This window comes from Vidua macroura, chromosome 1, assembly GCF_024509145.1.
Source record: "Vidua macroura isolate BioBank_ID:100142 chromosome 1, ASM2450914v1, whole genome shotgun sequence".
In the NCBI taxonomy this organism is placed as follows: domain Eukaryota; kingdom Metazoa; phylum Chordata; class Aves; order Passeriformes; family Viduidae; genus Vidua; species Vidua macroura.
In genome coordinates, this window is record NC_071571.1 from 75,094,766 (window position 1) to 75,121,037 (window position 26,272).

Here is a 26,272-nt window from a genome sequence, read left to right on the forward strand (position 1 = left end):
AATTATAGTCAAATTCCCAGGCTCAAATCAATTTGTGATTTAATACATACTGGCATAATTTGGAAAACTCAATTTCTTTCTGTTTCACAGTTTCAGAATTAATAGCATCGTATAATCACCATATATGAATAGAAATTTGATGTAAATAGACACATGGCTTTCTAGAAGAAATATACACACATTTTCCTTTACTTAGCATGTTTGTTCCCTCAGGCCAGGAGCTTTAGATAAAAACTATGATTAAAAGATGTTTGAAGAATCCTACAAATTTTGGACACACCTTAATAGCTTATGCTTCCACGTCCCTTCCCATTGCTTGCTATAATACTTAGTGTTTTAAAATTTAAACAGATATAAGGATATTTCAAAGAATCATACTAAATCTGACAGCTAGTAACATTGTTCAGATTGATAGATCATGCCATGTACAGTCTAATATTCTTTCTCTACACATATCCCAGTGCCAGGAGGTCTGGGCACATTGCAATCAAACCTCAACACTTTCTAGCTATAGAGCTATTAATATAATGCTTCAAGTTTATGAAACATCTGAACACTTCCTCCCCCTTTTATAATATTTCTGACTTTAAAACTCTGCACCTTTTCACCATCCCATGTGCATCTCTATTCTAACTTTGCTGCTCCATGCAATTCTGATTCATCAACATATCCTTTAAGAGGGTGTTCACTTGTGTTCTGGTAGTAGTGTCACAGGACAATGTGGAAATTAGCCTGGTCTTCATCTCCCTAAAATATGCAGATATACCAATTTAATGCCACCAAAGAGTTTGTTTGCCCACAGCAACTCCCTACTGTATTTTCTTCACTATAAAGGTAAGGAAAGAAAATTGTTCACTCCTACTAGAAAACATTTTCAGGCAAATAGACCACAAGACATCAGGATTCCTCTGCAGGAGACAACTGCGTGGGTGGAGGCAGTGGAGGTAAGAGATACAGATCTCTCTCTCAGTAATAGACCTTTTTCTATACCAAAATACAGAGGTACACTGTAAACCTCCTAATTTGTAAGCATTAGCAGAGTGCCTATCACAACATAAACATGGGTCTGTCCTCTCCCCTCGCCACAAAGGAGATTATACCTCTTCTCTGAATTTAGGCAACCATATAGGTGTTTTCACTGTATTTATTAATAACCATCATTAGTAATAAGTAGCTCTTATTGCTCTTTTTTCTCCTTTTCTTCTGCAACAATAGCTGTACAGAAGTAAACTGCAAATAAAATGAAATCTAAACGAAGTCCGGCAAATTCTTGCTTCTCAATGCGGAAAATGCATTCATCTCACTATATAATTTATTAACTGTGTCCATTGATTCTCTCCTCTTCCATTGATTATATGTCTGCCTAACTTGTAAAGAGTTACTGTCTATTACAAACAGTTAAGAATGAGATCGGCTGCAGTTTACTGGAAATTTAGTTAATTAAAACTGAATTAATAAGAAGCATAGATGTTTAAGGAACTCTTTTCTAAGGTAGTATTCAATTTTTTTTTTTACTCTATATTTTGTTTGACATTCCATACCAATTCCTGAACTTAACAATTTGAGATATATTTTCACTTCAAAGAATACTGATATCTTGTCTAATGAATACTGATGTCTTGTCTAATAACAGCACTTTTGAGAGAAGTCATGAATTAGCCTCAGACATACTAAGAATGCCCAGTCAAATGAAATACTGCCTAAAACCAAGAATTTATGTGCCATAAACACCTTTTTTGATAAATATTGAGTACTAAATAAAGATGAAGTGTAAACTGGTGGAGCAAGGTACTTGATTTAGGGAAAATAGAATTATGCTACAGAGCACTGAAATAATCTCTGCTTGCTTACTCATTTTTTTTATTGAAAAATAGAGTAACAGTGATCCATGTAAAATTATGTCAAGACTTTTGAGAATATCAAGATTTCAATTATCACGTCACATAAAAATTCAGTTCACAAAACTGGATAGACAGACTAATTTGAGAGGCACACTTTATCTAGGTAAAAAAAAAGAAAAAAAAAGATTGTGAGACTATTTATAAGTATGCCCATATTTATAAGACATACAATGTTAAAAACATAGATGATTGTAATTCCCCTAATCATTACTAATATCTTTGTCTCTGAGGATCTACAGGAAAATTTGTGTTGAGAAATTTTTAGCCAGTCACACAGAAGACTACAAAGAGAGAAATGTGTGCAAAGGAATATTAAGAAATCCAGATACTCAACAGCGTATCTGGATTATATTTTCGTTCCAACATGTTTCAAATGAATTAATGGGGATGGCATTTGTTATCAGTGGCCACTATGTACTATATATACATATTAAGAAATCTAATGTATTATCTGCTTTTATTTGGGATTTTTGAGCGGGGTTTGTTTGGATTTTTCTTTGTAGGTTTGATTTGGGGGGGTGTTGGTCATGGGTTTTTTTCATTTATCAAAGTGTTTCATGGTTCTGATATGCAGAATGATTAATTTGTGATATGAGAATGGAAAGGTTTGAAAAGTTTGTGTTCCACTCATGTGAAGTTTTTGCTTTCTAACCTACCCCAATCCAATTAGAGAAAGGTCATGTAGAATAAATAACAGGAATGATGTTTTGTTTTCTGTGAATGGTGAGCATTCCCAGACCTCCTGAGTCTGTAAAAGGTAGAGGGAAATGACAGCAGTCAAGGATCACTTCAGATCACATGTATTAATATTATTTTTCCAATTTGAACATCTGAGCCTCTTTAACATACCTAAACAGTTTACTAATGAAAAAAAATCCACAAACTATTTTGTATGTAAATTTATTTACTGTAACTAGAAACAAGAATTAGAAATTTTTTCTGTCCTTGTTACTTGGTTTTAGTCAATAAAAAGGCATTATTATTATAACATACCACTTTTTTGCATGTGATTTACTGCAGGCAATTTTCTGTAGAACTTTATGTAGAATAATTAACATTTGAAAAGCTGGAATTGTATTTTATATTGCAAATTCAAAATATTTAAGCGGTTCATAGAAGATTGCTATTCATCAAAAAACAGTATAGATTAGTCAAAATTACATTGCGGTGTCCCTTAAAAAATACATATATATCAGTATACTGATTTTGCATAAACCTTCCCAATCTTATTTGAAGTTATTCTGTCTCAGAAGTTGAAAGCATATTTTGTATTTATATAATTCTAAATAGTAAGAAGATGGCTTGATTGTTCTGTTTTACACAACTAGTATTGTATTTTTATAGGATGCCAGATAAAATTTTATTTTATTTATTTTTATATATGAAAATGGTCCCTTTTCTTTTTCACAAGCTATGATGTTGCAAAATTGCTTCACAGATAAATGGAGATTCCTCTAATATGAAAAGCAAAACAAAACATACATAGGAATTAGAAATTGTCACATTTAGGATAAGTGATGGCTTGCAAGCCTACTTGTAGTACTTCCTAATAGTAAATTGTCAATAGGTGGTAGAATTCTTCATTGCTAGGAAATCACATTCTAGTCACAATTTTATCATGCTTGAAAATTCTATTATTTGGTAGAAACTTGAGACAAGTAGGAAGCTTAAAATACCTATCACAGTTTGAGTTACTTGATATCTTTGTAGATAATTTGAACAGATGGATAAAATAAACAAATCTCTAGAGGGTGTGTGGGTAACGGAATGGCAATGGACAGATATGATTTTTTATCAGAACCACTTGTTAGCATAGAAAAAATCACTGCTCCCACCACTTGCTTATTGTTGTACCTTTCAAAAGGTTGTAGACCCTGGTTGATGACCAGCAGAGTTGCTCATACGAGCAGTCAAAATGAGGTTGGCAAGCTCGTAATGTTTATGTTTACAGCCTGCTATTCATCGGCACCTTTTAGTGTATAGAACCTCTTTTTAGCAGATGACCATGCAATTGTTAATAATTTTCACAGGTATTTATTACGGATAGACACTGAACACAGTAGGTACTAAAACATACTATGAGATAACCTATCTTGGATGGCTATCTCATCCAGTCTTATCTCTGAAAGACCAAAACAGTAATCAGATAGTATTTGGTGACTAGTGTTATGATACAGTATTAAAAGAGAGGAAAAATTAAAGTGAATAATTTGGAAAAAATCTATTGCAATCATTCTTCATACAGGTAGAATAATAAAAATGTTCAATGTCTCATCTATGAAACATGGAGGAATGACAGGAATACAGAAATAAGGCAAGATGTGGCAAAAATAAATGTATTATTCTAGTGACTCTCTAGACTAATATCATTATTGATACTGAACAATATTTTCCCAGGTTGTTGATATACTATATTTTTCTATTCAGAGAAGTAGAAAACATGCCAAGGTAAGATTCTCTCTGTCCATGCTTAAGAAGCACTCAAGTCACAAATTTGTGGCCACATGTGACTGTAGGGATTTATATAAGGAAAAATTTACTGCAGAAGCTCATTAAAATGAACTACAGATCCATGTAAACAAAATAAGAGGAATAGACTCCTGAAGAGGTGCATTATGTGAGAATTTCTAGTGCCTGAGTAAGCTTCAATGTCTTGTTTTGATTTTGGTTTTATACACTTTTTTATAATGGTTCTGTATGGCAAATTAACCAGTGCCTATAAGTTCACAGGGACAATGTTTTGAACTCTTACAAAGAGGTTGAGTAGGAAAAAGATTGTTAAAGCCCTCTCTATGCTTTGAATATTTACCTCCTAGTGTTCTTGAAAATTATTTCTTCTGTGTGGAGAGGACTAGAAAGGAGGAAGTAATCAACAGAGGTAAGATGTTCCTTAAAAAAATAAAATAAGAAAACAATACAACTAGAAATATAAGTTACTTAAATCAGAACATTTATAGGTGATTTGGGGAAGTTCAGAATCTCTAACCCTTAAAACTCATTTCTTCTATTTTGTTTCAAGGTAACTGATTGCCTTACCAACAACCAGCAAATAGAAGGCAAGAGTTATTTTACAAATAGAAATTCGGGAGTTTTACAGTCCCTGTCATCTTCTAAAAGGAGAATTCTGGTAGTTTCTGGTCAGGCTGTTCAAAGAAATACATTTTTTATTATAGATTTGTTATTTAAAATAGTATTTCAACAACCTCTACATCCTCCTCTGTCCTTATGGGTTTGTTTGCAGCTATTTTTTGTTTATGACTGAACACTAAATTTTCAATTTTTCCAACAGACTGACAGAAGATAACCACTACTGACCCCAATTATAGTCAAGATTGTACAGACTTATTCATATATGCTGAATTATTTGATCTGTAATAACAATACATGTATTTATAAAATTCTTCTTTTCTACCTCTCTGAAGCTACACACTGACCAAGATAAAGGAGATGGAAATTTAAAATACATATTAACAGGAGATGGGGCTGGCAGTCTGTTCATTATAGATGAAAATACAGGAGATATTCATGCTGCAAAGAAATTGGACAGAGAAGAAAAGTCCCTGTACGTGCTACGTGCCAAGGCTATAGACAGAAAAACTGGAAGACAAGTGGAGCCAGAGTCTGAATTTATCATTAAAATCCACGATATCAATGACAATGAACCAAAATTCACCAAGGACATGTACACCGCAAGTATTCCGGAGATGTCTGGAGTTGGTAGGTAAAAACTCCTTATGTAAAATGCTAAAAGACTTGAGCTGATTGGGAATTTATAAGTAATTTACTATTTGAGGCATTTGCCACTAGCTGCTCTGAATATTCATGGAACAATTTCTGTTGCCAGCAATGTACCATAAATAATTGGTTTCTGCTTTTATTCATTTGTTTCATCTTTATCCACTTTTTAATTCTTTCTCCATGCTATAAGCCACTCTTTACTCTTTCAAGCCCACTCGAACCACCAAGAAATGCAGCATGTATGGCTGTCTCATCAGTTACTACATGGTTTTATCACAGCTGACGCTAACACTTGCATAAAGAGTTTTTGTATTTTAAGGTCTAATTTACCAAGAGCTTTTGTACCTTTAGACAGAAACAACTTTAAGTGAGTAAGTATGTAAATCAATACATCAAAATGATGAAAAATATGTTTTTACAATTTTTTTCCTTATTTTTCTTATCAGTATTGGTAGTTCTTGTTGACAGGTTGTTTGTTTGTTTGCTTGTATGTTTTAATATGGCCTTTTTATATTATATATTATTATATATTTTGAATATCATAATATTATTATATTTGCCTTTATGTGTAAAAACTTACACCTATTTATAACTGCTGAAATGAAAAGTAAAAATGTGGAGTTACAGTAGATGTGAGAAATACAGTATAACAGGAAAAGAGTTCTCTGAGTTTTGTTCAAATATATAAAGTGATAGATAATATTCATCAACATACATTCATCAGAAGTTATCATGATTACCTAAATAATCCACTTTTTTACAGCAGAGACAGTTTGTCTCATAAGATAAGTAAACGTAAAATCCCTAGGCTATGGCAAACAACTAACAGAAAAATTCTCAATAGTTATTTACTTTTCATTATTTACTGCAATGTTTTGCAAAATCAGCTGTGGATGATGGCATTGTTAAGAGAGACAATAAAACACACAAAAAATAATCTTGTGATTAATATGTATCTGCACAAAATAATTCCCAGAAGCTAATGTCTCTGAGAGCACTAGAAGAAATAAAACAGAATTAGATTTTATTTTACAAACATGAGTATAAATACTACCTTTTTTATTTTATAAAATAAAATAATTTATAATGTGCTTACAAAATATTTTATAATAATAAAATAATATTTTGTAAGCATGAGAAAGGAACAAATACACTACCATGTGTAATGTGAGGAGCCCAAGTATGCTTCTTTTAAAGATATATGAAAAACAGAGTCATCCTTTTCATTCAAAATTTACTTTGCTGATAATCACTGAAAGAAAAATGTTGGCAGATCACCTGTCTGCCAAATATTTAATTTGAAATATATTTGTAAGGAAGGAACTCTATGGGAATAGATAGGGAAAGAAATGATGTTCATGTTTAACATTATCATTTAGTCCAACTTTATTAGAGTCAACGGAGAGTCATGAATAAAAGAGAAGTGAATATGATCCAGTGCTTGCGCACTGCCTGAGAAATAATAAGTCTATGAAATGTTTATATTTGATTAAGAGGATGACAGCATACTGTACTTTAAGCTGGTGGAGTGTCCATACTTTGAAGAAGAGTTTGTGTATTTTTCCTTAAGAAAAGGGACATAAACCGTAAAAAATGTCCTTTGGCTTCTAATATGAAGAAAAAAGGAAGTTACGCTTTCCTCTGTTTAGTTGACATTTAATTGGCATTTAGGAATATAAAAACCACTGGAATGGGAATTTTTATCATTTGAATTTGAATGAATAAAAGTAAGTTTGTAATTTTTTTTTAAGTGGAATAGAACGAGAACCCAAATCCAGACCAGTCCATTCTAGAAACAGATACTCTATATTTCTGAATTTCAGTCATAAGTGATCATCTTTATTAAGACTAACTGAAATGAAAAAGTCAAAGTATTCCTGCACTTCCTACATAAACACTTGATATTATGAGGGATATTTTTAGAGATTCTTGCATATCTAATCAATGAAGTTTTCTGACTGGAAATCACTATATGGTTGCACTATACACACTATAAAAATAGATACACTCATGAAAGCAGGTCAAAAATCTGCAGGAAAATCCCAGTTTCTTTCAACTTTTTATGTCTTCCCAATTTTTTGTCTCAAACCACTTTTTTTTTTTCTTAACTATTATATTTATTATGTTTGCCAAGTCCAACAAATATGACAGCAGATATTTATGAAAGCCCAGGAAAATGTCACTAAGATTGAGAAATTGAAGAGGAATCATCACTAGCAATGTCTCCAGCTGTGTGTATATCTGTTATTCAAATTGAAATCATACTATGTACTTCTCAGTGTGTTACTGTTTCTTGGAATAACTATGTCTAGAACACACAAGGGAAAATGGTAAGTCAACACCTCTGACAGAATGTGTGATTTTCAGTAGCAATAAGCAAACTGCCGTCATGTTTAACTAGTTTGATAGTAAGAAGAGTGAAAGCATAACGTGGATTTTCAGCACAACCTATTCAAGCCCTGGGGAAATATGAATGCTTATTTGTGCACTTGTTTGTGCAGCCATCAAGTTATATATAAATTAGCCCTGCTATGCCTAAATAGGATCCATTCCAAACATGTTATGGGTAGACCTAAAATGCTGTGTAGCAAAGTTAGTACTGGGAGTAATCAAAACCACTGAAGTGAGCTGACTGCAGAGTCATTTCAGATACATTTTATGGAAATAATCATGTTAAACTGATATTGACTTAAAAAATTGAATGAGAAAGTTAGTTTAAAACATTCTAAAACTCAATAACATGGAACTTCTCATTAAAATCATCTTCCGTACTGAAGTGCTAAAATATAATAACTGCTGTAGCTATATTTTTGAACAATACTAGAGTGGACTGGAAGAATCCTGTCAATCATGTCAGATTTAGTAAATTGATTAAATAAAAAATAATTTTAAAAAATGAGAAAAAGAGGCTAGGAAGACCCATAAAGGTTAATCAAAACATAATAAAAGAAGAAAATTTTAAAAAGAGATTCAACATTTTAAACTGATGGAATGCCAAAGTTCTAAGGTATAGTCCATGTCTCAATGAAGACTTGGTGGATTTCAAGCATGATCTAGTCTGAGCTATCTATCCAAATCCCCAAAAATGTCAGAGAAATTAAATACATATTATACATCATGGATATTTTTTTTATTTTCTCTTCATGTAGAATGAAAAATACAGCCTTGATCACACTTAAAATTACTCATTTCATCTTCAAGGCTTACATGAGTATAAAATCAGTCCAAGCATTTTTCCAAGTGAAAAATTTCTAAAAAAACCCTAAATAAAATCTAATCAAAACTATCATAGCACCTCACTGAGTAAACCACTTTTCTCAGGCTACAAGTAAAGTTATTAAGAATTTTTGAAAAGCAAAGTTAGCAATGAGATGTCCTGTGTAGTTAATCCCTTTTGGCACCCAGGTCAATATTATTACATCCCTCTGTACCTGCTTTGCTAATTTTAATGAGTAAGGCTTACCAGTTTTATCTCATTAAGCTTCTTCAGCATGCAGCTGATAAGTATTTCACAACAAATTTTTAACCTTTGCATTGATTCTATTAAGAAAAGAGACAATGCCTAATTTAGTTTACCAGTCATTTCTTCAAACTGGTACTTTCTAAATTTACAGTTCTATCCAAAAACACCTAACATATTTTAAGATTTCTACACAGGACGATTTCTACACAGCACAGCATATTTTAAATGGTTAAATTTAGAGCATACAATTTTTCCATTATATCACTTTTATTGAAAATAATCAAAGAGTTTTTCTTTAGCCGATCAGTGGGGTTTGTAGGAAGAAAGTTATGTACAAAATATAAACATGGCCATTTTCAACTGAGGTGTAGAGGATTATAGCAAGATTAAACATGCCTTGTATTAAACACCTATTCTAAATAAAAATATATAAATGAAATATATATGTAAAAGACATACACATGAATAAAAAGCAAGATGAGAATGCAGTAAAACACACTGGATAATATGCATTAACATTACCATTCTTATTACTGTGCTGTTGTCTTTGAGTGCAGTACTACATCCTGAAACACCAATTATACAATGATTCTCTTAGAAGTTCCATTATCATTGTTAAATATTTCTATAGCATCTCTTGGGAATCTATAATCATCATGACTACTATTTCATTTAAGTAAGACTGCGCTCCATTCTGATATTATTTTTAGTTACACCAGGTTTTCAGCATCACATAATCCCAAGTGCACTTCTCGAGAACAGTTAGTTATTTTGTATTGGAAGCTCATAGAAGAACAACTAGGCCTTGTGGTTAAAAAAATTAAAAAAAAAAAAAAAAAGAGGAAAGGAAGAAAATGAACCAAATGCAGTAACCATGATATTTTCTATTTTTGAATTTGCTTATGTCAGTAACCATTAGTCTACAGATGTGTAAAAACAACTAAAGAGAAGCAGCTCTCATCTTTCATGTTTCAGCAGGAAATATTTATATTTTCTCCTTTGCATATTTTCCCTAGTTTCAGATGTTTATAAAAAGAAGCTATGAATGACTGTTTTGACTTTGACACAAGCCTAAAAATCTAGTTTGCTAACTTGCAAAACTTCTGAATTCTGTTAATGTACACTCTATTTTAAAATGAATTATTGAGTTAGCTTTAAGAGAAAGATACATTTCAAATAAATATTTTATCCACAACTTCATATTTTACAAGAAAGAATTAGAATTCCTTTTAGTCAAACTAAGCATGATGGCAGAAATTCTGTAACTAGAATACTTTCAATATTTCTTTTTGCATTAGCCACTATAAGTAAAGAATTTCAAGATCTTTGTAAATGTTAGAATCTTTTTAAATACAGAATTTTTATCCTAATTTCTTTCTTATTTTCATGCAATAAAATTTATTTGTTATGAAATAAATAAAAATATATAAAATAAGAGTTTAATGTCTAGTAACATTTTCTTAAGCCATCAAGGTAAAAAGTCAAAACCCTCTTTTTATTAAGTAGTCAAAATCATAAATCTTTCCAGGATATTTTCAAAAAATTTTACAATATTTGGGTTTTTTCCTTTCACTTTTGGGCATGAAGTCTGTTAACAACATGTATAGTATTTTTATTAGGAAAGTATATGGAAATATTTATAAGTATTTTGCATTTGGCATGAGGCAAAACTCTAAAAGAGTAGTATGAATAGATGCTTTAAAACTTCATATTTCCAATGTTCAAAAGAAAACCACTGGAACACCAAAAGAATCTTATTTGAATCCTGATTATTTTTACCTTAAATTATTCTATGCATTGTCTACACATTTATCTCTGTATATAATATGGATAGCATCTTCCTAGCAAAAAGGATGTCTACAAGGAACTTATGACAGCTCTGGTACTCTAATCAGATTATTTTGAGTTTGTACAGCTCCACTGATTTCAAGCTGGATGTTACAGAATTGTTAGGATTTCCCTGTATGTTGTTCGTTCCACATTCAATGTGCATAATTTCTGTAAAACTTAAATATCCATTTAAAACTACTATTGTTTTTTGTTACGGAGTGAAGATAAAACAAACACCTAAAATACAATATAAGTAATCACATCTAAAACTAATATCTATGTATTGTGTATATCATAGAACACAGAACATGTGAATCATAGAACAGCTTGGGTTGGAAGGGACCCTAAAGGTATCTAGGTCTCTGCCATGGGCAGGGACACCTTTTACTAGATCAGGTTGCTCAGACCTCCATCCAACCCAGCCTTGAATGCTTCCAAGAATGGGGTTACTTCTCTGGGCATCCTGTTTCAGTTCCTCACCATCCTCAAACTAAGGAATTTCTTCCTAATATGTAATGTAAACCTACCCTTTTTCAGTTTGAAATAGTTCCCCCTTGTCCTGTCACTACAGACTCTTGTGAATAGTCTCTCTCCCTATTTCTTATTGGGTTCCTCCAGGTACTGGAAGGCTGCAATCAGGTAACCCTGAAGCCTTCTCTTCTCCAGGCTGAACAATTCCAATTCTTTCAGCCTTTCCCCATCGGAAATGTGCTCCATCCCTCTAATCTTTTTCATGGCCTACGCTGGACTCCCTCCAACTAGTCAGAGTTGTTCCTGTTCTGGGGATCCCAGAGATCCCCATGCACCATTCCAGGTTGTCTCTCACCCTGCTGACCAAGATGCTGTCAATGCAGACCAGAATGTGTTTGGCTTTCTGTGAGTGCACATTGCTGGGTCAAGTCCAATCTCTCATCCACGAGCACCCTCATGTCCTTCTCGGCAGGTCTGCTCAATCTGTTCCTGCCTCAGCCTGTGTTGATATGGGGCGTTGCCCTGATCCAGGTGCAGCCCCCTTGCACTTAGTCTTCTTAATCCTCATTAGATTCTTGTGGGTGCAATTCTCAGGCTTGTCCAAATCCCTCTGGGTGGCATCCTGTCATTCAGATGTGTCAATCATATTACTCACTTGGAGTCATCTACAAGTTTGCTGAGGCTACCCTTGATCCCTTGGTCTATGTAATTAATTAAGATATAAAATGACACTGGTCCCAGTAAAAACTCCAGAGGGACACTTCTTGTCACTGATGTCCATTGGAGCACTGAGGCATTGACAACTACACACTGGATGTGACTGTCCTACCAATTCATTATGGACCTACCAGTCCACCCATCAAATCCCTCTATCTGCAATTTAGAGAAAAGAATGTTGTGGGGGACCATGTCAAAGGCTTTACAGAAGCCCAGATAGAAAACACCCGTAACATCTTTGTGAAGATTTCAAATAATTCACAAATTTAAAGTTTACAGAATATTTTAATATTGCAGATAAGATCTCAAGCTACAGAAAAAGGAGTGGCACTCTTTTTCTCCTTTCCTCACTGTTCCCTCCCAGGTGTGATCTCTTATTTTTTTCCCACTGTCCTCTGAACCAGAAGAAGAAAGTTTAAGGAGCTAAATCATCATAAAGATGGATTGTTCAAGATCAATATTCCCTTTCTACTACTTCTCTTCCCTGGTTCAGATAACATGAGGTTAGATGCTAGAGCTAGTGTTAGGGAAGTGGCAGGAATATGCAAAATATAGCAGGTAAAAGCGGGTGAGATTCTTTCATCCAGCAGTGTCTAACCTCAGCTAAATAATCACTTGACATATCCATTTTTCTTCAGCTACAAAATCCTTCTAACCTAAACAGGATTCCCCACTTTCTTATTTTTTCTTTTCCTTTGAGATGTGGACAAGTTTTATTTCTTATTAAGACACCACAAATCTGAGGCAGCACACTGGGAAAACCAGAACCATTGAGTCACCCACTATGAGTAACAGCTGACTCGGTGCTGCAAGAAATTGGGATTTTGTATAAGTGCTGTTGGCAAGTAAAAGTAAGTAACATGTCCTGTGTTTGCTGCTAACACAGGAAGGTATTAACAATTTTTCTATTTCTGTCCTGTGAGAACTGAGCCACTGTCCACTCACTGTCAGTCTGTTACCTCTGAGCTCCCTTAGACCTCCACCTCTCACAGTGTTCTGGTCTAAAATATTTTTCATAGGAAGAAAGAAGGTGCCAGAAGTTCAAATGCAGCAATTAGTAAGCAGAATGTGTGACTTTTATAGCACTATACAGGACTTTAGGATTCGTCAACTAATTGATCTAAATTTTGGAGATGCAGTTTTAAGCTGACTACAAACTCATTTAAACTCAATTTCCTGCTATTTCATGGAATACTAGAACAGCTCTACTCCATAGATATGTCATAATAAGTTCAGCTACTGCAGCAATGGATATTGAAATGACAGCCTTGGAATGACAGTCATGCCAAATGGAATGTTCAGACCTGGTCTGTGTTAAATGTGCCTCCCCTTTCTATCTCTTTGAAATGACTCATTGCAAAACTGTTTGCCTGGCTACATTATTACAACAAATTTATTATTCCTCATTATCTGTGTACATTGAAAACAAAAAGAAAAACAAAACAAAACAAAACAAAACAAAACAAAACAAAACAAAAAAAAAAAAAGGACAAAAAAACCCAAAACACTAAACACCCCCTCCCCCAAAATAGAGACCTGAGCATCTCTAAATTTCTGCTTGAAACTAGCATTACAAGTTCCTGACTCATACCTACACTAAATATTTTTTTATGCATTAATTTTCCTTACTTTTATTTCATTAGATTTTTGGCTATAACACCACAATCTGTGAACAAATGCATAATGCTCCTGGATTCTTGACATCAGCACTTTTGCTTACACTGCAGGGCAATACAATGGGATGTGGTCTGCCTGATTAGAGATGCTGTCCCTGTGACTGGATGTTAAACCCTTTCATCTTTCATGGCTTCACATCTGAAAACAAAATTATCACTTACATTCTGAAACAGCATGTTGCTTCAGCCAGTGTGTAAACCTCTTGATATTAACATACACCCTTCTATACATCCTTTGATATAAACATGTTACTATTCACAACCATGCGCAGAGCCACAGTAAATAGAATTCCTATGCACAATGCCACTTTATAGGCACCTAATTTATTCCCTTATGAGCCTTTGAAGCTACCAATGACCAAATAGTCTTCCTAGTTTTAAGACATGCTACAGAATAGGACTTGCAGTGAGACCCTTCTCACATTTATGGGACCATATTGAAGCCTACAGCAAGTGAAATGCTGGTACTAAGGACTGGAATAGCTGGCACTAATTAACAGCACCAATATTAGGAACCCCTGTGTCTTTTTCAGAAGGAACATGTCAAACAGAGGCATATGTGTGTTATAGCCTTCATTACAACTAAAATATGCCAGACATTAAATTAAACAGCTTAGTATTGGACAGATTATGCATTAAAAGTGCTAACATTAGTGTCACTTTTTATATCAAGCTAATGCACAGAGTTCTTTTCTGAAACCATGTAATTATGTTCCTTTATGTGCACTTTTAGGTGTCTGAAAAAAAACCTTTTCTTCATTTAAATGATTTTTGAGAACGGGATTTCTCAAGTGTTTGTTCTGTAGTTGGCTGGGAACACAGATCTAAGTCAAGAATTGCAATTAACTAGATAAAAAGTAAATCTGTTTGAGATTTTTTTTTTTTTTTCATATGTAGCCATAAAAGAGATTTTTCAAATTACATTGCGAAGTATAATTTTTTAAAAGTTACTATTATTTGTAAAATTAAAGCCCATCTGGGATGCTTACTTAATCTAATCTATTAAATGCAGAATATTTTCAGTTTTTTTATTAAAAGAAGACAGTGTTCTGAATGCCTCAGTATACACCTTAGTTGCTAAAATTATGCAGCTGAGTGTAAAGTTGAGGATTTTTTTTTAAATCACACTAACACCTGCAAGCATTTATTTTGAAATTAAAACATAGAGAGAGGGTTTTTTCTATCGGTTTGGTTTGGTTTGTTTATTTTTCCCTACCAGATTTCTGCATAAATTCTAAGAATCTCTAAAATATATAAATAAAACACAACAGATCATATTTGGTTCAAGATAAAACACATTTTTTTCCAAAAAAAATGTAAATTAACTAATTACACAGAGAGAACACAAATATGCTTTGACATAATTTTCAGTCTTCAAAAGAGATAGCAGTCCTATTGAATAGATCAATCTCTCACAAAACAAAGTTCTAGATTCCAAAACCTTCATTTGTCCTCTATACCTCTTTTTGTGAGCTATCTCACTCCACCCTAATCCTCAATTTTAGTAGGTTTACTGGGAAGTTAAAGCTTTACCTCATGTAAGTCTGTTTGATTAGTACCACTTCAATTAAAAATTATTTAGATGCAGAATTCCAGCAGTCCAAGAGTAGAAAACATAGGAAAAGAACATTACCTACCCCTAAGAAGTCCACTATTCACTTTAATAGGTATGATACAATATCTGTCCATAATGGACACAATATTATTAAATAAGAAAATTTTTCACTTAAAATGTGCCTATATATACATATACACGTGCATTAGATACATATGTTTTATATATTACTTAAATATTATTTTTTTCAATTAAATCATTAAAATAGGTATGATAATTGATTGCAAGTTATAGCAACACAGAAGATCAATTATAGGAATGGCAGTTACATATGTGCTTTTCTTAGTTCAATTAATACTTCAGCTTGAATTCTGTTAGAAAAGAGCATTTTTCCTTCTTACCAATCATATAGTCATTTTGGAAATTTTCTGTACCGTATACAGCCTTCAGAGAGTCAAGAAAATGAAGGCAAGAAAAGTGTTATCCTGGACTCTCTTGTCTGACTTCTTGTTTGAAAAGTACTTGATATTATTCCCACTGTTACTCATCTTTTAATAAGCATGAGAACAAATAGATTGCAGCATTTCTCAGGTATTTTTCTCAATGTCTTGCAAAATGTACATCTGCAAGTTTCCACAATGACAGAAATCCTGATGCTCACATTTACTTAATTTTGTACTCTCTTACTAGATGCCTCAGAACACTTTCCAGAATAGCTTTTTCCTACAACCTCATAGATGTGTAATGCTGTAAAATTAAGATCAAGAATGATTAAGATCTGTACAAGTATCAGTTTTGTTCCGTATGAAAGTTGTTAACATCTTCATATTCAAAATACATTGCTCACACCTAATTGGAGATTAAAAGCAGACAACCCCCTGCACCAAACCAGAACAATACAATCTAACTTAATGTCCCCAAAGTATGTACATGTGTGAATATCTTGCATTTAACTGCCAATAAACACCAAATTCTCATCAACGCTTCCTGCCAGAAAGCCAGCTCAATAACACTTACTTCATTCTACTCCAAGAAAGATTATAAATAACCTGTGATAAATGAGGCTATGTACACAGTAAAAAAAAATTGAAAGCTTTATTTCCTCATAAAGTCAAAATATGCGACAGTCGTGAAAAGAAATTACCACACATCTAAAGGATAGCCACCTTTTTAGTTCATAGACATGTTTAGGAGAGAGGAAGGTTAAAAAATAATATTATATTTCATGGTCCAGAAGACTGATACTGACTTCATGACTATGATTTTAAAACACACCTTGGCTATCAGGAAGGTGTGTCTACCTGAAGAAAATAAACAAACTGTTTAAATGCATATACCAAATTAATTCTCACTGAGTCTAAATCACCATGTTTCTAAGCATTTTCAAGTTGGCTCAGGCATTTTTTAAGAGTATTTCCCAAGCAAGTAACTTGTAGTCAACACCTTTAATTTTTTTCAACTAGAAACATACCTATCTGTTTGACATGTCCAAATGAGATCGTCCCCATAATCATTTACTGTGAGCAGAGTCTTGCACTAAATCACCAATGAACTTCCATTTGATTTGCAGACATAGTGAAAATTCAACAGTCCTTAGCAGAACACTTTTGCCTTTGACACATTATACTTAAGGCATTTGAACATTTTTGAAGGGAAATGTAGTGCCTAGAGATAATAATAGCAAAAACTCTTGATTGGCCCTACTTAATATTCTAGACATATACCTACACCAATACACCCACACATATGCATGTACTTACATCTGTATTTAATTATACATATGCATGTACACTCTAGAAGTGTTCTGCTTTTGTGTGAAAATGGTACTCTAAGTAATGTAACTTTAAAAAGCAAATGATTGAGATAACCCTGGAATTTATTAATTTGCTTTGTTTTAGACTCCATTTCTCCTCAAAATTATAGGTCTTCATTGTTATTTTAACAGACACTATCTAGAGTACCTAAACATCACAGAAGCAAGAGATTTTCATGAATCACATATTATAAACTAATGCAAATTTAGGGCTGCCATAATACTTCATTGACTGCATTTTTATGGAAATTGCTTCTTTCCACAGCTGCATTAATGTTTAAAGAGACAAACTTTATCACTACCCAAAAAGGAGTTCCAACAGATGACAAAAATAACCGCAAGTAACATAAAGATAAGGCCAGCCTATCATCGCAAAAATTATGTTCTTGCTCACGTCATAATAGAGATTCACATGTGACTTTAAAATGCACCTGTTTGCAGAGCTGGCAAAAGTACAAGCTCTGTAAAGGTTCCCATTAATTTGTATTATACACTAATTTTGATAATGTAAATGAGACTAAGATTCTAGTTCTCATTCATAGATAGAAATTCAAAAACTCATAAAAAGATACATAAGATAAACTCAAAAAAGAAGCAAATGAAAAATAAGTGCAGAAAGTTATCTTGCTCCTTCTCAAAAAATAAAAAATCATAACTTTTAGTGTTGCATTGCAAAATACAAAACAGTACAGGCATGTACATCAGAACTGAAACTTTGAAGACTGTTTAAGCTTGTTTTTTTTCTTTTAAGTAAACACTTTAGAAATTGGAGGACCACAACTACTTTTGAGAAAAGGGCAAAGCAGAAAGCATTTTACTGTATTACAGTACTACATGTACTACATGAATGGAGAAAGTTAAGAGTAGTGAAGAAATAACATTTATATGATTAAGCCATTATTCTATAAATTAAAAAAAAAAAAAAAAACAAACAAACAAAAAAAAAACTTACAAATAAAACTAAAGCCTTCTTTGAAATTGTTGGTTAGAAGTAGGGATTTTTAACCAAGAGTTAAGCATGCCGCAGCCTTTATGAACTACTTCTTCTAATAGGATCAACAGGGTAAACTCTTCCTATGTTTAATCATAAAGGCAGATGAATGTTGCTCCTCTCATTTGGAGTATTCCAGAGATTAAGATGGGTCATAGAGTGAAAATTGTCACTCTCATGTTTAAAGATGAAACAAGTTGTGGAGTTGTTGTGATTGACCTGTCATGGAGGGCAGCTACTAGTTCATACAGGTGGCCTATTTCCACATCCCCTGTGGGCATATTAGGAGTAATCAGGGTGATTTATGGCCATATTACAGCATTATTTGTGGCTCCTTCAACATGTCAATTTCATTAGCAGCTGCTTCTAGTTGGATCAACCCTCTGTACATACAGCAGCTTCAGATCCAGAAACATATTCCCGGTGAATTTCACCATTATTTTGAATTGAAATTTTGAGCATAATTCTGTGATTATTTTAATTGGAATTTAGTGTATTTTTAAACATAGACTGTAGACACTTATTCTGCCTTAAAAAAATATGTTTTCTAATTGTAAAGATGTACAGCGTATTGAACAAAATCAAGACTTCTAAGATGCAGGTCATTTATTAAGGATGGCAGATAATTTTTTACTGTACCTCTTTAGTCATCAGAAAAATGAAATGTAAACGCTAATTTACATTAACACTTGAACGAGACTGACTACTCTTTTGTCTTTTTCATCTCTGCCATTTGATTGCACCAGTATTACTGTTTCAGAAGTGATTTTGTGGTGAGAAGGGGAAAAAGGAGCTTCACAAAAGAATAAACTTGCACAGCGTTGTTCACTCACCAGTCCTTCAAATTATTCCTCCTTCATTTTACTGTTTCCCACTTGTTATTGCATCCATAATGCTTTTCAAATTCTCATGCAGGGCATCTGATGCACTTCACAATTACAATTACTGCCAAAGGAAAACTAAAGTTACTGTATCAAGGTATCAAACGGCAGGAGGGTGAGTGATGGAGACTTTGTTCAGCTTCAGCCATTCTTTCCTAGTTCAGTTTCTGACATTATGTTACAATGGTGTACATATTTTATTCACTGGCAAATGCAGGCAGAATATAGACAGAACAGTTTAGTCACATTTCATCTCTCTGTGTGGTGAGACAAGCATGAGCACTTGGTTCCTGCTCTAATGCAAGCTCTCATAACACAATCTAAAATGGGGTTTCTTTTTGTCATAGGAAAAGATGCAGTAAACAAAACCCCAAACCATTCCAATGCAACAGACACAATAAATTATGAGCATTGTTTCCTCATTTTGTTTACAAAATCTAAAGTACTGTTTCTGAAGTAAAGGTGTGAAAAATAGCATCTCGTATTTCTGAAATGAGTAATTTGGTCCATATGCTTTTACTGCTGTGGACTGAAATGGAGAGGAAAAAGTAGTTCTGAGGGAAAGTAAGGCTACAGTAAGCAGCATAGATTGATTTTCTTAAGTCTCTCACAAATTTCTTTCAGTCACATTAGTAGGGTTTGCAATGACTCTTTACCTACACCACACTGGTGCAAAATTTGTGATTCCTGGGTTAGAGGTCAGTGGATATCAAAAACAAGGGCAGTGTAACCATGTACAATAGTTGGTTTCTCAATCAAAAATTTTGTGAGACAAGATACATGAAAATAAGACAACATGTTTTCAAGTGAAATTAAGCTTCACCTCATAACTATGCAATAGATTATTAAAAATTGTTAAACTTGGCAAAATGTAATTCATTAATTATTTATTGCATGTCCTCTTTTATGTCATCTTTTTACCTCCTCTCTTTTGTCTTTTTACAAAATTTCTGCTCAATATATATGACTGAACTACATTTTAAGGTCCTTTCTACTTTTCCATTTTAATGATACTACTCTTTGGAGTCTAGCTCCTCAGGTGGCTTACTTGTTCTAAGTTGGCTCTATTTTTTTATTTCTTGGTCATGCCCATTGACTCCTCTTCTGCCTTGGATCATGTATCTATTTACCTGTTAAAACTTACTCCTTTTCTGCTTTTATTCATTCTTTTCCTGTGTTCTACAAAATCTTTCATGCTACCAACCTTCTGGCCCTTTCTATAGAAAAGGAAGACCAGTCTAGTGAAAGCCCTACTAAATTGTGGTCACGTACAAAAGACCACAGTTCACTTTGCAGTTCACTATTCTTTTAGCTTTCTAAGTAGATTCGTCTTCCAACCAAAATATAAGAGTTGTATCTTAACCTTATTTAATCCTGTCCTTTACATACCAAGTAGTCAGAAGTGATGTCATCCAGCTGATGTGGTAATGAGACACTTGGTGGTGAGCCCAATGCCTCCCTAAACTTTTAAGGTTTGGGTAGTGCCACATAGCTCCTATTCCATAGTTTGTCCAGTTCATTGTCCATTTGCTCTCCAGAGAGAACAACCTGCTCTCAAAGACAAAAGTCGTTTAAAACCCCTCAAAATTTCTGTAGCCCACTTAAAATATCACTCATGTTTTCAGCAGGGGCATTTCCACACTACACCTGCATAATCCTGGGAGCAATATTGTCTGAGCAAACTACGTGTCCATTCATCTTTAGGCTTCTAGACACACAAAATTCCCAATTTTGCCTCCAGAGGTTTTCCAGAGCTTACCCAAATTTTTTTCACTTGTAAAATTAACCCTCTTCTAAAATCTTCCCTCTGTAAATAAACTTGACAAACTGCAGATTGCCATTGTGTTTGAAAACAGGAAACAAGCATAAGAGCTTCTTGTTTAGGGAGATAAAGTCCTTCCTGCCTCTCCACTTACCCCAGCTGGTCTTCTATTTCTGAAAATGAAAAAGACTTTCTGCACATACACAGGCAAAAGTCCTCTGTAAAAGTCAGAACTTTTCAATAATTGCTAGTTTTGACAGAAGTCGACTTGAAAAAAAAAATAGAAATGAAGCTGTCTCATAATGTAAAAAAACATCCTGTTTCAACATTTTCAGACTGTTTTATTTTCAAACAACTTTTTGAATATTTTATACTGGCCAACTAAAGCCTAAGCCATCATATTTTTTCTCAAAATCAGAAGTTTGAATTGTTCTGAAATGCTAGTTTTATAAAAAATGTCAGAATTAAAATGCATTTTGAAGTTACAGATTTCCCTTAAAAAAAAAAAAAAAAGAGAGACATGGTTCTGAATGATATTTAAATCACTGTCATTTTTTTATCCAACATTCATGGTAGAATCTTGAAGCACACATTACTAACAACATAATCTACTCATTTTCTTCTCCAAAGATGGAGAACACTGTTTAAAATAAAGGTTACAGAACAAGTTATCAGTAAAACTAAAATTTTCCAGTAGATGCAGATATATCCTGACTGGCAGAAGCTGTTGTAATTCACATCAGCCAAAAGAGCCAAGTAGGAACAAGAGTTGCATGCTGAACAGCATGACTTCATATGAAAAGATAGAAAAAATATGTGCCTGTCTCATCTAGTGGAAGACCTCTTTTGCACTGCAACAATCCTCCTCAAGCTCTTTACTTCAGTTTTGTGGTGGACTCTGGTATCATGCTTGGAGACCTAATTATACCAGAGGGACTATTTCAAACACTTAATAGCACAAAGGAACAGAAAGCATTTTAAACATAATTCATAAAAGCACTCTCATTTCAAATGTTGTGGTTTTTTTTTTTTTTTTCAAATTTATGGCTCACTCTTCATGAATTCTAGTAATCTGTGTTAGTGACCGTCAATTCTGACACTTCCTAGACATGAAGGGATGTTGTCTCTAACTCTAATAGGTTTCCTTTTTGGGTTCTACATTTTTACATTCACTTACATGAATTTTTATGCATACACAAACACATGCAGAAGCACTCCTTACACAGATTAAGTATAGATTTGTCTTCTCTCAGGTTACCTGAAAAATTTATCTTGTGCATTTTGCTGCCCCTACATTAGGACCCCATAAATCATACACCATATATGTTATCAAAGTGCTTAAATTTCCATTCTCAAGAAAAAAAGAAAAAGAAAAAGAGAAAAAAGAGAAAAGGAAAAAGGAAAAGGAAAAGGAAAAGGAAAAGGAAAAGGAAAAGGAAAAGGGAAAGGAAAAGGAAAAGGAGACATACCTCTTGAGAACTCTGAGATTTAGTTACCATCCTAAAATGGATTAGACTTGCTGGGTTGGATTGGGTTGAAGTAGACTTGGCTTTGCAGAAGAGCGATGTCATCACTACTTAGACTGTCATTGCAGTTATTTTCACATTTTCTGTGTCATCCTTCACACCAATTTACTCTGTGGCACGTTTGATCATGGCTGGCTGCCAGAAGCCCACCCAACTGCTCTCTCACTTCCCTCCTCAACAAAACTGGGAGAGAAAAGAAAATGGAAAAGCTCATGGGTTGAAATAAAGAGTGAGTGATTACCTATCAAGTACCACAAGGGTAAAAACCGACTTCACTTGAAAAATTAATTTAATTTACTGCACATTGAAAATAGAGTTGGATAGTGAGAAATAAAGGTAAACACAAAAATAGCTTCCCCCACTCCCAGTTCTTCCCAGATTGTACTTGTTTCCTTCACTTCTGCTATATTCATCCAGACAGCCCATTTGTACTTTAAATCAAGCTGATTTCCTCTGACAAATGTGGTAAAAGGCTGCTTATGGGGTAATCTAGACTATAAAATAAACAAATAAATGAACAGACCATACTGTGGCTACCATTCAGGTGGGATAAAGATAAGACATACTTTTCTTTGATTAAAAAGTTTTGCCTCCTTACCAATTATTCAGTAATTGAGTTCCTTTATTTCATTGCCTTTATTTCACTGTCATTTCTGACCCAAAAAACTAAGAGAAGTTTCTTATCTCATGAAAGAAATTTGCATGAGTACTGTTTATCATTTGTGAGCATCCTTCTTTATGACACAGCAGACAGTTGGCAAAGAGAGTTAATTGCCTGCTGACATTGAATTTTTTGAGGCTACACTCTTGTTGATAATTTTTCACAGTTGTACTAATAGTTTAACAGAAAGAAGGAGATTTGTAATACTATCTTTTCACTGCATGAAAAGTTTCTGTATGGTTACATCTTCTGTATTCTCCTCAGCAACTATAATTATATGGCACTTGAGCCTCAGAAAACAAAGACTGACATTCCAATGAGACAAACACACAAGTCTCCCAAAGACTGCCCTAAGCCCTGTAATAACTGTTCTAAAAAAGGAAAAACAGAAACTAGCTCAAAACAAATTCAGCATTTTTTCTCTTCACCGAAACAGTACACTGGAAAATAAAAAAAAGAACATTAATGTGCATTTGTTTGCTATAACCATACTCAAACTTCTGTGCCAGTCCCATGACAGAGCCTAGATCAGGAGGCTACAGAAAAAGCCTTTTCTGATTAAGATATTTTGGGTTGGGTTTTTTTGGGATGGACAGCTACATTACTCTTGATTCTTAACTTCTAGATGCTGCAATATCACACAGTATAAGCATATTATTCTATGGATTATGATTTTTTATAGGCTAGCAAGGGACATTGACTATTCTTTCCCTGTTTGTCTTGAGAAGGCAAGGGATTTAACTTGTTTTTCTGAAAGCAGATGAGACTAATGGAACTTATGATTATCAAAGAACTGTCTTGATTTTTTTTTGTCCAGATGAGCAGTTCTGCTGGACACTGCTAGTGATTAAAATGTCCTTAAATATTCACTTCTTTAGGATAATCTTTACAGCTCAGCTTGGCATACAGATGACCTCTAATTGTTTAACCAGGCAAAAAGTAATCCAGATACCTGATGGTGTATCATCTTCAGTCTGATGATTTGTGACAAAGAACTTTTGCAACATTTCTCTGCTTCTTTGCAGAGAAAGAAGTATTCATACTCTTTTGACATGCTTTTCAGATAACCGGAAATATTGGGAAATGTTGTGTAGGTGAAACTATTATTTGTAAAGCTGTATTACATACTATGAAAAAAATAGTTGCATCTAACAGGACCTGATAATAATGTACCCTCACAAATCTGTTTTCATTACTCCAGATTTCTACTTTTCCCAATCTCTGGGATATGCTCACAAGCAATAGTACAAATGATTCACTTCAATGTAATTAATCACAGGTAAATTAGGGTCTTCTAAACTTACAGTCAAGACAGACATTTACCTCCAAGTTATCTGAGGGATCTTCAACCTAGAGAGACTGAAGGTATAGAAAAAGAGGAATAGGGAATGATATCAATTAAGTTGACAGTCCTTCCTAGAACTTTTCCTTGCAAAGAAAGTGAGATTCAAAAACAAAACAAAACAAAACAAAACAAAACAAAACAAAACAAAACAAAACCCCAAGAAAAAAAAAAAGCTTGTGAATGATACCTTTGTGCTTTTATATCTTATAAGAAAGGCTTTACAGAAGCTTTCATTTGCTTCCAACCCATAAACTACACCAAATGTATTAGCTCACAGTACTCATAATCCCATATAACCTATATTTTCTTCTTTATGATCACAGAACAAGGGTAAACTATTGTCACATAAAATAAGTGAATGCCAAAAAAAATCAGTAGCATTTAATGTCCTTTATTTGCCAAATAACTTTGAGCAAGAGAGAAAAAAACAAACAAAATCCCACAAAAAGAATTTCTTACTGCAAAACCAATCTGTTTTTAAATAGAACCTCAAAAATCAGTTGCGGATGAGACAAAATGTTTCATTGCATCAGAATTCAGATACTTGACAATTTGTCATCTGGGCTAAAAATGAGTATAGAGAAATTTGCTTTAGGTTGATTTATTAATTAAGCCAAACCTTTAAGTGAACAGTTTCAACTGAGTTTGTGTTATTGTCAGAGAACAATCTTCAAATTTTTTTGAACATCAAAAAACCTAATGCTGTGTTGGGTTTCAAAGATGTATCAGTCCCTGTATGTTTATCTTGTTAAACTGAAGCAAAAGGAATCTTAAGTGATAATGATTTTAAGTCCAGTCATCAGGAAGATGGACTTTTATTTTACTGTCTCTTAAGTAGGATAACTCTGCATTGCTCCAGTGGATGTTGTTTGATTTCTTACTGAATTCAATGCTGCAACATCTGTATGTGGTTTACAAGAACTAGATGCCTTCCTAAAATCTGCTGATTCTTTGCTTGGTACCCATTTAGGTACATCTGTTATTCAGGTGACAGCCACAGACGCTGATGATGCCAACTACGGGAACAGTGCCAAAGTGGTGTACAGCATCCTCCAGGGACAGCCATATTTCTCAGTGGATCCAGAAACAGGTTAGCAATCCATTCAGTCTCACTGGAATCAAAATAAAAGCATGTTTGTTTTTTTTTTCTGTTAAAATAATATTAATGCAGAAAAATTGTTTTTCTTGGTGTAACTAAGATTTCCAGAAAATTATTGTCAACTGTAAAGGCCAAAAGTTAAAAAAAAAAAAAAAAAAAAAAGGTATATAATACTGTAAAGGGTCCAAAGACGTCTATTTTACACCAGTTTCTGGGAATTTCATCTGTTTATCTTTGAAAAGCATAAATAGGAGCTGGAGATTTTCGTACTACAAGGTTAAAAAAAAAAATCTCACAGGTAATTAAATATTTCTAAAAGTTTGGAATAGATCCCTTACCATTGATTTTTAATCAGTTAATTTTTAACTTTAGGGGTTTTTTTTGAAACTGCATTATGATTCCAAGAGTTATGAGAATTGAAGCAAGTACCATTAATGCTTTCAAGCTGAAAAGAATGAATTTAAGCCTCTTTCACTGTTAAGCAAGAATTTAGATAAGAGACAAACACAAACTAAAAAAAAACAAAGTGTGAATTTTGGATATCTATGATTCAAAATTAGGGTTCAGAAAAGAAAGATGCCACCAGAAACTCCCCTCTTCCAGATATTTGATCCTAAGGCACCCAAGACTCAGTAGGCACTGCATTACCTTTTCTTGCATGTTATCAAAATTGTTCTAATTTTGCTAACTGAGAATTTAAGTGCAACTCTGCCCAGAATCCCTGAAGTTCCTAATCCATTGAGAGTACTCAGATGATGGCTAACTTTCTGTTGAAACAATTTGGGTTTTTTCTAAATACAGCAAAGATATAATATGCAAAAGATAATTAATCACAAGGCTACA

General features: G+C 33.6%; 1 protein-coding gene across 1 annotated transcript in view; it reads left to right on the plus strand.

The window, feature by feature from the left end:
* CDH9 (cadherin 9) overlaps window positions 1-26,272 on the plus strand; it is a 65,885-nt gene that overhangs the window by 14,961 nt on the left and 24,652 nt on the right. Inside the window, exons 2-3 of the mRNA XM_053986027.1 lie at window positions 5,324-5,618; window positions 25,301-25,420. Of these exons, the coding sequence (XP_053842002.1) occupies window positions 5,324-5,618; window positions 25,301-25,420 (415 nt within the window). The remainder of the gene's footprint in view (window positions 1-5,323; window positions 5,619-25,300; window positions 25,421-26,272) is intronic.